Raw genomic sequence first — 13,029 nt, forward strand, 5'->3', positions numbered from 1 at the left:
AATAATTCCTGATAGGTGACAAGATTATACTACAAGCATAGATTCCGATCATACACATTCACTGACTGTCAGAAACCAAAAATCATACAACAAAAATATCACAACCCTACAAACAAAAGGAACCTGACTGCTTTTGCTTTAACAAATGAGGACAATTTACTAAAGATGCATGTGAAGACCTGCAAACACCTTTTGTATTCACTTCAGAAATCCACTCAGGTGCACAACCCCAGAGGTGTAGCTAGGGTTTTCAGTGCCCTTTTGACTGTCCTGTGCAAAATAATGGGAATGGCTATGCATCAGAACGTGGTCAATGGTTGAGTACAAAATGATATTCAGATAGCCAGATGTGCCCCCTTCCCCGCCTATAGATAGCTAGATGTCCCCCTTCCCCATCATGATAGCCAAATGTACCCCCTTCCAAATAGCCAGATGTGTAACAACATTCAGATGTTTCAACATTCCGGGATGATGATGTCATCCCTCCTCTGAAGCGGGCCCAGCATACTCTCCTTTGTAACAGCGGCATCTCTTGTCAAATGAGTCTTCTGCTGTTAATGTTTCTGCACTCCCCTGCAGGGGAAGGAAGATAAATGGAGGCACTTAGAGTGGTCAGCGAACCACCTCTCACGCAAGTGGGGGTGCGGCGACTGAGTGCCCTCAGACATACTATATGTCACCTGCTCCCAAGGACATAAGTCCCCCTTGCCGCCCCCCCCCCATAGCTACACCTCCAACACCCCCCCCCCCCCCCCAAAAAAAAAACGTCTCTGCTCCTCAGTGCATGTCTGAAGTGACTACAATGAAACTCTTCATTGCATTTTTTTTTATCTTTCTTCCATTACTTAAGCTATAATATATTTGCACTCTGTCCACACTTTTGTGTATAATGTGTCGCAGTCGCATATAATTTGCAGACAGGTTCCTATTTGTAGACAGAGCAGTCTCCAGCAATGTACCAATTCTCATTAAGCACAGTGAGCCCCCTTCCCAGTAAAGGGCTGCAGTAAACAGGTCATTTAACAGTGTAACTAATACAATGCTGACTGGTATAAACTGGAATACAACTAAGTGTTGATTTTTTTATGCATTCATTAAAGAAGTGCTTCCTGAATTTATAGCATTTGAAGAAAATAATGAAGATTTGCTTCTAATCTCAATAAAAAGCAGTTCTGTGGTTTAAGCACTCATTGTAAAAGGCATTGATATCTCAGACTGAAATGTGTTTTTCTTAAACTGGGGATAGAAAATGCAAGATTCATGGCAGACATGAACACGGTGATCTCTTATCTAAGAAGCCATTTTCTTCTTGCACTCCACCGAGCAGAACACCATTCCCTCCACTGGCATGAACTTCTGTCCAATCAGGCACTTGCTGCAACATGAACACAAGAAGCATTCGGTCGAGGCATGCCAGTGAAATCCACTGTAACTCACACGCTGAACTTCAGGGTCAATGGCATTGTGACAGCCCTGGCATGTCTGAAGGCAGAAAGAAAACAAATCAGCATAATATTCTAAAAACAAAGTGCCAATTGCCTCTCATTTGTATTTTGCACTGTGAAACTGCCACATAATCAAGGGTTAAAGATAATTTCCATAGTAGATGAAAAATTCAGACAAACTCCTACAGTTGCATTCAGCTCCCCCTCCTCCAATTGAGACCAGTTAGACACAGATGCTCATACAACACTACTGTGCTATGTGAAGAGCTGTATTTCATACCAAAAAAAAATATAAATACAATAAAAATCACCAGGTAGTGACAGTTACTGGGTTAATTAGAGCTGCATGTTGGGATGCCTCCTTGTTCAGTTATAACCTCAATATGATTTGGCTAATCACTCCAGGTTTATACTCAATCCTATTTTAGGAGATTTCTGGCCGGTGCAATCCCTCAGGCAGGTGCACCACCCCTGCTCCACACAGAGACACACTATTCAACACAGAAGGATGCACTCCACAGGCTTCAACAAACATTCACTTTACTGCATGTCAATACACTACATGTTACGGGCTCCGCCCTTCATCAACAAGTGTCCTTGTTCAGTTATACCAGGGCTCATATACAGAAGTCACTATTTTTTTTTTTTTTTTTAATACCCTATATGCCAGAATAGATGAGATTTTTTTTTTGTTGTTATATCAGATCAGAGTCTCCTACGTGTAGAATGAGCCTACGGAGTGTGCCGATGGGGGATTTGTAGGATTTTCCTTGTTTAGGCTATTGGGTGTGTTCTGCCGAAGCAGGAAAAATGGGCACATGCTGTAAGTGGACTAAATGGGCGCAATACAAAATAGTGGTATTTGGGCACCCGATATATAGTTTAATAGTCTAATACAGCACACACTATATATCGGCCATCGCGGGAGCCCAAATCCTGCTATTTTGCACTGGGGTCTATGGCAGTGCACGTTTAGTCCACTTGCGGCACACGCCTGGAGGCTGAGGAAACTTCACCCACCGGGTCCGGCATAGAGCAGCCGCTACACAGGCAGGCAGCAGAACAAAAGCACAGCGGCAGGGGAGCCTTGCTGAAGAGAGCAGCTGGTGTATATAGCCAGTGTACAGCACAGTCACCTCATACAGCCGGCCACCACCATGCTTCTCTCTCTCCTGCCCCGTACCTCTCCCCATGCAGTGAGCTACCCCCGCAAAGACCATTCCCCCACAGCAGAGCTAAGGCAGCCGCCTCCATCTATCCATCCCAGCTCCACTGTCACAGAAGGCTGATGTGGAGAGACAGACAGTGAGGAGGGTGGATGAGGCAGGCTGAGACCGCCTGTCTGCCACTGCTGAGCCTGCCAGAAGGACGGATGGAAGTAGCGGCCTCAGCTCTGCAGCGGGGAGCTCACCACACGGGGGACAGGAGGCACCGAAACAGGGGTAGAGAGGTACAGGGAGAGGAGACACCGCACTGCGACAGAGTAGGGATAGATTTGTGCATAGTAAAATATCAGTATTTAACCACTTAACGACCACCTAACGCCGATAGGCGGCGGCTGGTCATAAGTGGAATTACATGGAAACGGCCACTTCCATGTCAGTTCACGGAGGGTGGCTAAATGTAAACACGCGGGGAAGAAATCCCCACTGTTTACATCATACGGAGCTGCAGCGCCGTAAAGGAGATCGGCGATCCCCGGCCTCTGATTGGCCGGGGATCGCCGGCATCTGATAGGCTGAGGCCTATCCTAGGCGGCGCAGGATGGATTTCCATCCTGCGCAGCCCACAGAAGGAGGGAGAGCGAGGTAAGGGCAGAAATCGCTGCAGATGGGGGCTTTGAGGAGCCCCCCCCGCAAATCACAGGCAGCCGGCGGCGATCAGACCCCCCCCCCCCCCCCAGCAGGACATCCTCCTAGTGGGGAAAAAAAAAGGGGGGGGGGGGGGGGGGAGTCTGATCGCCATGCTGCAAACCTGATCTGTGCTGTGGGCTGGAGAGCCCACGCTGCACAGATCAGACAAAAAGAGCCTGGTCCTTAAGTGGTTTTAATATCGATATTTTACTAACCGTGCAACCTTTTTTTCCCAGGTGCCTTTTTTGTCATGGTGTTCTGCTACTGCCTGCCCCCTCTGCCTTCTCCCCACCAGGGGTAGTTGGCTAGCTTCTGGGACGCACTACCCATTGCCACCAGCCTCCTTGTGGCTCATACTACACCTTCTGGCTGAATGATGGCAGGAATCAGTGGAACCCAGAATTGGACTAAGGGCCTGAGCCCACTAACGCAATTGTGTCCACTTCTCAGCATTGATGTGTAACTGAAAAGGGGACACTACTGTGTTATTGGCCTCAGACCCTAACTGCAGTGTCCATGTCCTGCCACTAGAGTTAAAAAAAAAATTGTTTTGTTACAGCTGTGGAGAAGGTGGCCTTATGCAGTCTGCAAATAAAGTGCCCCATCACTGTGACATTATCCCAGTGAATCATATGCAGAGTGACTGCAGTTATAAGTCTGCTTTAAAGTACACCTTAGCTGTAAGCACAACAATACAAACATGTTAGAAGCATCCTTCCTTTCATCCCCATGGTGACCGATGTCTAATTCTGACATCTTGGCAGTTCTCCCCTCTCCCTCACATTTCCCACAGTGTACATCTCATGGAGTGAGGATCCTAAATCACATGCAATAAAACAGACTCGGGTGGGCAGAGTAGAACATCACTTTTACCTAAACAACAGTACATAAGGCCACTCTGATGCAATTCCACCATTGTGTATATGTTTTTTTTTTAAGTTGTTAAAGTATCACAAATAGTGTGGTAATGTAAATGACAGTTCAGGATGGGTGTCTTTGGTGCTGGCGAATCTGTCTACATGCACCACAAATCTAAAAAGACAAAAGCCCAGAAATGGAAGCAGAAGTGATAACCGCTATTGTACGGATACTAATGTACACTGAAGCCTCCTACCACAGCATGGTTCTTCACGTAGCAAGGTTTGCATACTGGCTTGTCATTCATCATCACATAAATTTCTCCAGCCAGGACACAATCACAATCGAAGCAGCAAAAATGCTTCAGATGCCAATTCTGCCCCTCCGCTTGAGTGTATTCATTGCTGAAAATAAGCTGTTTCAAGAGAAAGAGAACACAAAACAAACAAAAATTAGTAAAATATTTACAATATTAAATAAAGTATTTAAATTCTCTTCTAATACTTTGTACTTTTTAAGTAAAACACCAGATGTCACTACAACATTACTTTCTACTTGCTTATGACTACCACCTAGTGGCCGTTAAATAAAAGTGCACAAAGGAAAGATACATTTTGACAGTACAGATTAAAACTCCAAGCGATAGAAACAACATCCACCCATATTAAACATGCTCTGGCATCATTTATGGCAGATCAGGTTTTACTTTTGCAGGAAGGAAGGGGGGTCAAAATACAAACAGTCTGACCCCAGGATCACCCTGCAACTGAAGCTACAGGGGGTTCTAGGAAGCACTACAGTAGAATCCCTTTATAGTAAACTTGAAGTCAAGGGACCTGGCCAAGTAGTTTACGTGCGTGCTTGAGTGCGTGTACACTATAGCCAGATGTTTATAACGAGATTCTACTGTACCTCAGGAGTGTGCATTCCTATACAGGCACAGATATAGCGACCACACCTCAGTATTTCCCAAGCTTACAGGGAGCACGCTGAGTAACAAAAACAGACTTCCTTTGAAAATGTGGAATTAGGGCTCAGCCACACTATACTCCTCTTGAGGAAAGATGCAGTAAAGGCTCAGCCACACTATAAGCCCTTTCCTAAGCACTTGTAATTGATAAGCGCTTTCTGAGTGCTTTTTAAAAATCGCTCCCATTCACTTTCAATAAAATCATGGTAAAAATCGATTTTCCGTGTACGCGATCGTGGTGATTTTTACCCCGATTTTAATGAAAGTGAATAAGAGTGATTTTTAAAAAGCACTCAAAGCGCTAATCAATTACAAAGTGCTCAGAAAAGCGCTTCTAGTGTGGCTGAGCCCTTACTGCATCTTGCCTCAAGAGGTTTATTTCCCATAGATGTGCACAAATGTTAAAGAGACTCCGTAACAAAAATTGCATCCTGTTTTTTATCATCCTGCAAGTTCAAAAAGCTATTCTAATGTGTTCTGGCTTACTGCAGCACTTTATACTATCACTGTCTCTGTAATAAATCAATGTATCTTTCCCCTGTCAGACTTGTCGGCCTGTGTCTGGAAGGCTGCCAAGTTCTTCAGTGTTGTGGTTCTGCTATGAACTCCCCCTTCCAGTCCCCTCTATGCACACTGCCTGTGATTTAAGCTGGATAAATTGTCCTCTGAGCTGGCTGGGCTTTCACATACTGAAGAATTACAGACAAGGGCAAAGCTGTTTGCAGGAAGAAACAAGCAGCCTGAAACTTCAGTGCATGAGAACAGAGGGAAAGAAACACACAAATGATCTCTTGAGATTCAAAAGGAAGGCTGTATACAGCCTGCTTGTGTATGGATGTATTTTCTATGTGTGGACATACTGTACATCAACCTACTTCCTGTTTTGGTGGCCATTTTGTTGGTTTATAAACAAACTTTTTAAAACTGTTTTTAACCACTTTTAATGCGGCGAGGAGCGGAGAAATTGTGTCAGAGGGTAATAGGAGATGTCCCCTAATGCACTGGTATGTTTACTTTTGTGCGATTTTAACAATACAGATTCTCTTTAAGGCATGGCACACACTTGTCTTTCAGTTTTCTGCTCACCATGGGCTCGATTTACAAAGCCATGATAAATGCCATCACGGCCGTGATAAGCCTAGTGCGTTGGTTAACGCGTGTACAGGTTTGCACGCATTAACTTTCACAGTTCACATGCTAACCCATATGTTAGGGTGTGAACAGGAAAGTTCACGCGCAAACCTAAATGCATTATGCACATAAATCTGTACGCGCGCTAACCCGTGCACTAGGCTTATAACGGCTGTGATAGCATTTATTAAGGCTTTGTGAATAGAGCCCTATGTGTGTTTGCATGCAGAAAAGCGGGCACTATTTTTTCACAGCAGCTAATGTAATGGATAAAAAAAAAAAAAAACAAAAAAAAAACACACACACACAAACACACACACACACACACACTGCAGAATTATGCTGCGGGATGTCAGCTTTTTTTCTGTGCATGAAAAACGCATTCAAATATGACTCAGCGCGTTATGTAAGGCCGGCTTCACACTACAGTTTGGCGGTAGCGGTGCGGCCCGTGCACTGCCAAAAACAGGCCTTCAGGGACTATGCATAAGTATGCTGTAATCCTTGTCTGGCATTCAGCCAACAGGAAGTCACGCTCACTTCCTGTTGGCCAATCTATGATAGGCGCAGAAGTGTATTTCTAAAAATATGCTTCTGCACAAATGTGCAATGCTGAACACGCTGGCGGATTTTTTCAATAAGACGCACATTACCATAGATTAACATGACTTCTTTTCCGACGCAGAGCGCCGCACGATAATGTTGGTTTGCGCTCACGTTAGATAGGGCACTTCCAGTGCAGCGCAATGTGGGGAGTGTGAACTCCTCCAGAGACTTTCATTACCCGGAGGCGTGTTGCGGTGTCCCAGTGTGAAAGGGCCCTGACATTAATTTTCAGTTTAGCTCAGTTTTACGGTGCAGACAATGCTCACAAAAATAGATAAGCAAGAGTTTCCCCTGCCTAATTACAGAAGCTGTAAAACAGGAATTCTGCAGCTATCTATACAGTTTATATGAAGCTGAATTACAGAAAAAAAAATACAAAGACAAGAACATTCCCCACAAACAATGCATGTTGCACAGAATGTAAATACAGTGAGAGAGAATATATGGTAGTTTCTTTTTCCCCCACAACCTCTATGCTTCAAATTTACAAGGGGCTGCATTTTTCAAGACTGAAATCCAGTTGCTGTAACAACTTGCTTAGTATGCCATGTCAGTACAGTAGGAAAAGCCTTCTGTCTAGCATGCAAACGTTCAGCCTACACAGATCACCAGATCAGAGGGTAAAGATACTTTCCTTGCTGAACAATTATAGTAAAATACAATTAGCATAGTGTTGTATATACTGTAATGTGCCACAAATATTTATATTGCCAATCTCAGAGTTAAAGACACTGTCTTAAAATATAAGAGCAAACCTAAAGGGATGTAGGAGAAAATTTGGGGTGGGGATCAGACAGGTTTCTGCATCCTGCCATTAAAACCTTGGAGCCATGCATGGGAAGAAGTTATGTCTGTGTGATGACACTAGTAGAGGATTGGAGGAACAGAAAGGGCAGTCAGGGGTATTTGTGTACAAGGCCAGAAATATCAGCAAGATGGGCACAGTGGGGTAATTTAAAGGGAGCCTGAGGTGAAAAGTATATATTTATTTCCTTAGCAGACCTAAACTCTTGCACAGGAGACAAGGAAAACACAGAGAAATCCACCCTGTGTGTATTTGGAGAGAACAGCCGGTCTAATCTTATCCCTTTTCTGCAAGTAACTACAAGTTTTATTTGAGATGTCGGTGTCAGCTTGGTGCAAAGTTAGGTGCTAATATGTAAACACAGGAGGTTAACTCTTTCTGCGCTCCTATGAAACCATGAAGTAGACATTGCAGATTTATTGTAGGAGTTCTGTAAGCTGGAACAAAGAAATGTTTTTATTATGCTGTTGATAATCTTTTAGAGCATAGAGGAATTTCTGGGTTGAGCAATACCAGTTGCCTGGCAGCCCTACTGATCTATTTGGCTGCAGTAGTGTCTGAATCACACCAGGAACAAGCATGCAGCTAATCTCATGTTTTGCATGCAATTGGAAAATGCAGCAAAATTGTGTTCAGTATAAAACAACATTATTGCATGCAAAATGCAAAGACATCAGCAAAATAATGAAAATCAGAGGAACCTTTTATACTAGTGCAATCAGATTTTGCCAGATCGCAAAAGTCCTGCATGCTGCATTTTTTTCTTTTGCATTTCTCTTTGTATTCCTAGCATCTAGTGTACAATTGAAAAACACAATCACAAGAAAAAAAAAAATAATCACATTGTATGATGGCAGAGACATCACACTGCATTTTGCAGTATTAAAGAGCTGTCCATGAGATTTTAAAGTCATATTTTGTGACGGTTACAGCAGCACCTATTCTACCTGCATCTTTGGGTCTCTCTGCAGGGTAAATTCAACAAGAACTTGACGTTTATGTAAGCCATGCCCAGATTTTCCCTGTCCAATAGGATGCCTCTGTCAGCAGCATAGCTTGATAGCTCTGGGCCCTAGTGAGAGAGTTTTACATTGGGCCCTCTCAAGAGCTATAGATTATATATATATATATACATATTTGATATACACAATTGATATGTAGCACCAAATCCTGCCAAGGACAGTAGCAGTGTCAGAGCTGTGCAGGCTGGGGAGGCAGAGGAGGCTAGCGGGGGGCAGCACAATGATCTAGGATCAGCGCGGGAGCCTGCCAAAGGTAAGTTGCCGCTGCTATTGACACTCCATCCGGGGGGGCAGGAGACCCAGGCAGGGGGGCAAATGAGGACACATGGGGGGCACAGAAGGACACACGGGAGAACACACGAGGACACACAGGAGGACACATGCGGGGCACAGGAGGACACATGCGGGGCACAGGAGGACACATGGGGGGCACGGGAGGACACATGGGGGGCACGGGAGGACACATGGGGGGCACGGGAGGACACATGGGGTGAGGACACATGGGGGCACAGGGGGACACATGGGGTGAGGACACATGGGGGGCACGGGAGGACACATGGGGTGAGGACACATGGGGGGCACGGGAGGACACATGGGGTGAGGACACATGGGGGCACAGGAGGACACATGGGGTGAGGACACATGGGGCACAGGAGGACACATGGGGTGAGGACACATGGGGGCACAGGGGGACACATTGGGGCACATGAGGACACACAGGAGCACACGAGGACACACAGAAGGACATGTACAAGACTCTCCTGGAATATGGACGCACCAGGTTTAGTACTTTTTTTCCCCCTGGTTTTTGCCCTCTAAACCTGGGTGCATCTTATATTCCGGAGCGTCTTCTACGGCGCGAAATACGGGTATGTTATTGTGTGGCTCTGCGTTCTCCTTCTTGTGTTGCTAGCATCTAATGAAAAATCAGAATCACAAGTCGCAATTACGATTTGCAGTGTAAAAGAAGCCTCAAGTTGACTTGAGAGCTGCCTGACTTAAAAAGTGGACCTGTCAGTTCATCAAAAAAGCGTTAAACCTTTCTTACATTGTAGGTGTTTAAATATTTGTTTATATAGCACACAGGTGCTTTTCAAAGCAATGTCACCAATTAGGGCAGGTTGCCAGTGATTTCTCACACAGAGCACAGCTATCTGGCCAGATTTTGGATCACACTGACACGCAGCCAATGCCTGTCACATCTGCGAGTGTAAACTATGCAAGCCTTGCCAGGCTAACCTTCGACCACCAGCAAAGACCCAGGAGGTGTTTCGGCACACGAGGTCAGAAGGTTCCGTATAAAAAGCTAGCACCAATCATGCTCTGAATTGGTAGTATTGACAGTTAACCAGTTGCTAGCTAAACTCACATTACTGCCTACACACTGGACATCAGGTGTACTTTAAAATTATGCTGTAAAACTCCATTTGAAAGAATGCCTAAAGTGAAAATGAATTAAAAATTTTATGAAGGATCTTACGTTGAGCTTTTATAAAATGACCACAATATTTAAAACGGGGAAAAAAAAAGGCAAGGCCCGGCTTTATGGACTATGAATGAAGATTTACCTCGTCACATCCTGCACATCGTGGCTTCTCACTGTCGCAGTAATGGCGACCACAGTAAAGCTTCCCCTTCTTCCAGAAGTAGATCATGTCAACCAGCAGCTCATTGCAGGTGTGGCAGACAAAGCAAGAAGGATGCCACAGTTTGTCATAGCCGGCTCGCTCTGCATACACCGCCGGGTCACCCTCCCTCATGTTCTCTTTGCACCGGAAGCAATACTGCAGTGAACAGGGAAAATAGAAGGTTAGACATCTTGTAAAGGTCAACCATGAATACAACATCATTTCATACATAGCATAGAATACAGATAGGCTAAAGAAAAAAAAAATACAAATGGTCTATAACTCTATATTAGATATTGTATGTTATCCTGAAACCTACATGCACCACATTTCCAAAGTGCCATGAAGACAGTGACATGGACCATCAAGTAGCTCTGCTGGGAGACTTCCTAATCCTGCTGTGACTATGAGGCATTAGGCTTGATGCAGGAATTAAACAGCATAGCTTATTTTTTTTTTTTTTTTCTTACAGAGCTTCTCCAAAGTCTCAACACTCCCTGCCTACGCAACAATAAAATGCTAATTACCAAACCAATTGTGAGCAGGGTCACAACACATACTTCGCCCTCTCAATCTTTTAACCCTTTTCTGCAGTCACAGACATCCCATTGTCCAGCCAGCGGAACGCCTCTGATGGAAAAACTGCCTCAGTCATGATGGTTGCTTACAATGCACGTTTTTCCCAGAACTAGAGAGAAGCTTAGAATGAGGTTTTGTGAGCAACAAGAATGTTTTATGGCAAAACACAATCTGTTCCATCTGTATCCGCAAAAAGGAAATACACAAATACACAGTGGGGGTCCATCATACATGTGCAACACACACACACACACACACACACACACACACACACACACACACACACACACACACACACACACACACACACACACACACACACACACACACACACAAATGTATCTATAGCAACAAACACATCTTCTAATGTGAAGAAGAACATTCTGCCTTGTTTTAAACAGCTGTACCATAAATTAGGTGAAGAGCATTTGGAGCCTGCTGAAAACAAATGTTTAAAAATAGCTGTCTGTTTGGCACAACAACCAACATAGCTGAGAGATGAAGTCTGGATCACGTTACATAATCCGTTTGCAGTAATTAGCATGCTTCTATTAGAAAATATTCTAAAAGTGATGAGCTGGAATATCGCAGCTTGTAACAAAAACTGAAGAAAATCTGCCAGTTTCATGTAAAGTCTCCCCAGTTGTCTAAAAATGAAAACCATTACAACAGAATGGCAGTAGTCATAAGGGAAGGGAAAGAGAACCCTTCCTACCTTGTAGGGACATTGGGGGCAATATGAGGAAATAAGTCTATAAATGCAGGCTGCTGTTACCCCAATAGGGGTTCAACACATGGAACGACTATGCACAAATGCACACTGGATAAGCACGGCAGCAGAGAACTTTTCTTTGTTTTTCTTATCAATTAGCTTCAGTAAAGTGTAAAAATATGCATTGGAGTGACAGACTTGTCTTTTTATGTTGTCTATTAATTTTTTGCTGTGTTTTAGAGCGGTGCTGTCCAACATCATGGGCATGGAGGGCCAGTTTTTTTCAGACTATTCAGAATACATGGTGGAGTGTTGACTTCAATAAATCGGGTTACCGCTAGTTTGCTTTATCCCTAGACCTGATCGGCTAGAGTTTCCCCTCAAAATACACATAATCTGGCAACATTTCCCTCAAAACAGCTCTCTGCAGGTTGGATTATATGCACTTTTTCTACCAAACTTTAGTTTTTAAGTCAGCAGTTTATTAGCTAGTATGTAGTTGCTCCAGCATCTCTGCCCAGTCCCCCCCCCCCCCTCCACCGTGGACTCCAAAACAGCCTAGCCACACACTCAAAGAAACCCCACATGGAGGGACTTGAAATGACCATCTCTTCAACTACACGCAGTGCCAAGCCAGCAGCCAGACCTTTCGGCTGCAGCTCCCCACGCACCAGGCTCATTAGCTCACAGTTGCTGCGTCCAGTGGAAGATTCAGACCTCTCATCTAGAGCAGCCCACCGACCTATGCTGCACCAGCACTCTGCAGACCAACAGGAGGATCCACTGTGGTCCTAGCAATCCAGCCACAGCTCTCATCTTCCACCTCAGAGCACCACCGCTGCCACTGCTTCCTAGTTCCTGAGAACAGAATCCTCTACAGCTGCTACTCCTACCCGTTTCCAGCATAACAGCTTCGTTCCATTTGCAGGATCCACCAGCTCCACCTCCACCCGGTCTCTTGCATACTGGCTGCTCCACAATTTCAGCTGACAATCTGCCACTCTCCCTTCTGGGAACTTCCACAGCCCAGAGATAGCAGGTGGTAGTCCGCAGCTGGAGGCCTGGTGGTCTGGATGCAGTTGGACAGCACTGTTTTAGAGCAACAATTGATTTTTGAGTTTCATACCAGTGTAAGTAAACTTGGATATCAGTGTGAACAGAATAGTGAATGTCATTGTGTTAAGTTTCTCTCTCAGACCAAAAAGGCTGCAGGTTATGTATATGGCACATGTCCTGTAATGCAAAGCCAAAGCTAGCATGCTGTGGATCACTGTTGCTTTTAATACATCAATGCACATAGATAGTGTGAACTACAGATGCATTAACATGCTTTCTAACAGACAAGCTTTTGTATCCAGCATGTATGTTAGCATTTCCTCGAGGTACTCTGCTTTCCTCTCAGTGTACAAAAGCAGGATAG

General features: G+C 44.6%; 1 protein-coding gene across 1 annotated transcript in view; it reads right to left on the reverse strand.

The window, feature by feature from the left end:
* Window positions 1-768: 768 nt before the first annotated feature.
* TES (testin LIM domain protein) overlaps window positions 769-13,029 on the reverse strand; it is a 69,791-nt gene continuing 57,530 nt past the window's right edge. Inside the window, exons 5-7 of the mRNA XM_068272724.1 lie at window positions 10,259-10,474; window positions 4,413-4,571; window positions 769-1,482 (exon numbers count right to left, since the gene is read on the reverse strand). Coding sequence (XP_068128825.1) covers window positions 1,291-1,482; window positions 4,413-4,571; window positions 10,259-10,474 — 567 coding nt within the window. The 3' untranslated portion in view covers window positions 769-1,290. The remainder of the gene's footprint in view (window positions 1,483-4,412; window positions 4,572-10,258; window positions 10,475-13,029) is intronic.

The sequence above is a fragment of the Hyperolius riggenbachi genome, chromosome 3 (assembly GCF_040937935.1).
Source record: "Hyperolius riggenbachi isolate aHypRig1 chromosome 3, aHypRig1.pri, whole genome shotgun sequence".
NCBI classification, from domain to species: Eukaryota; Metazoa; Chordata; class Amphibia; order Anura; family Hyperoliidae; genus Hyperolius; species Hyperolius riggenbachi.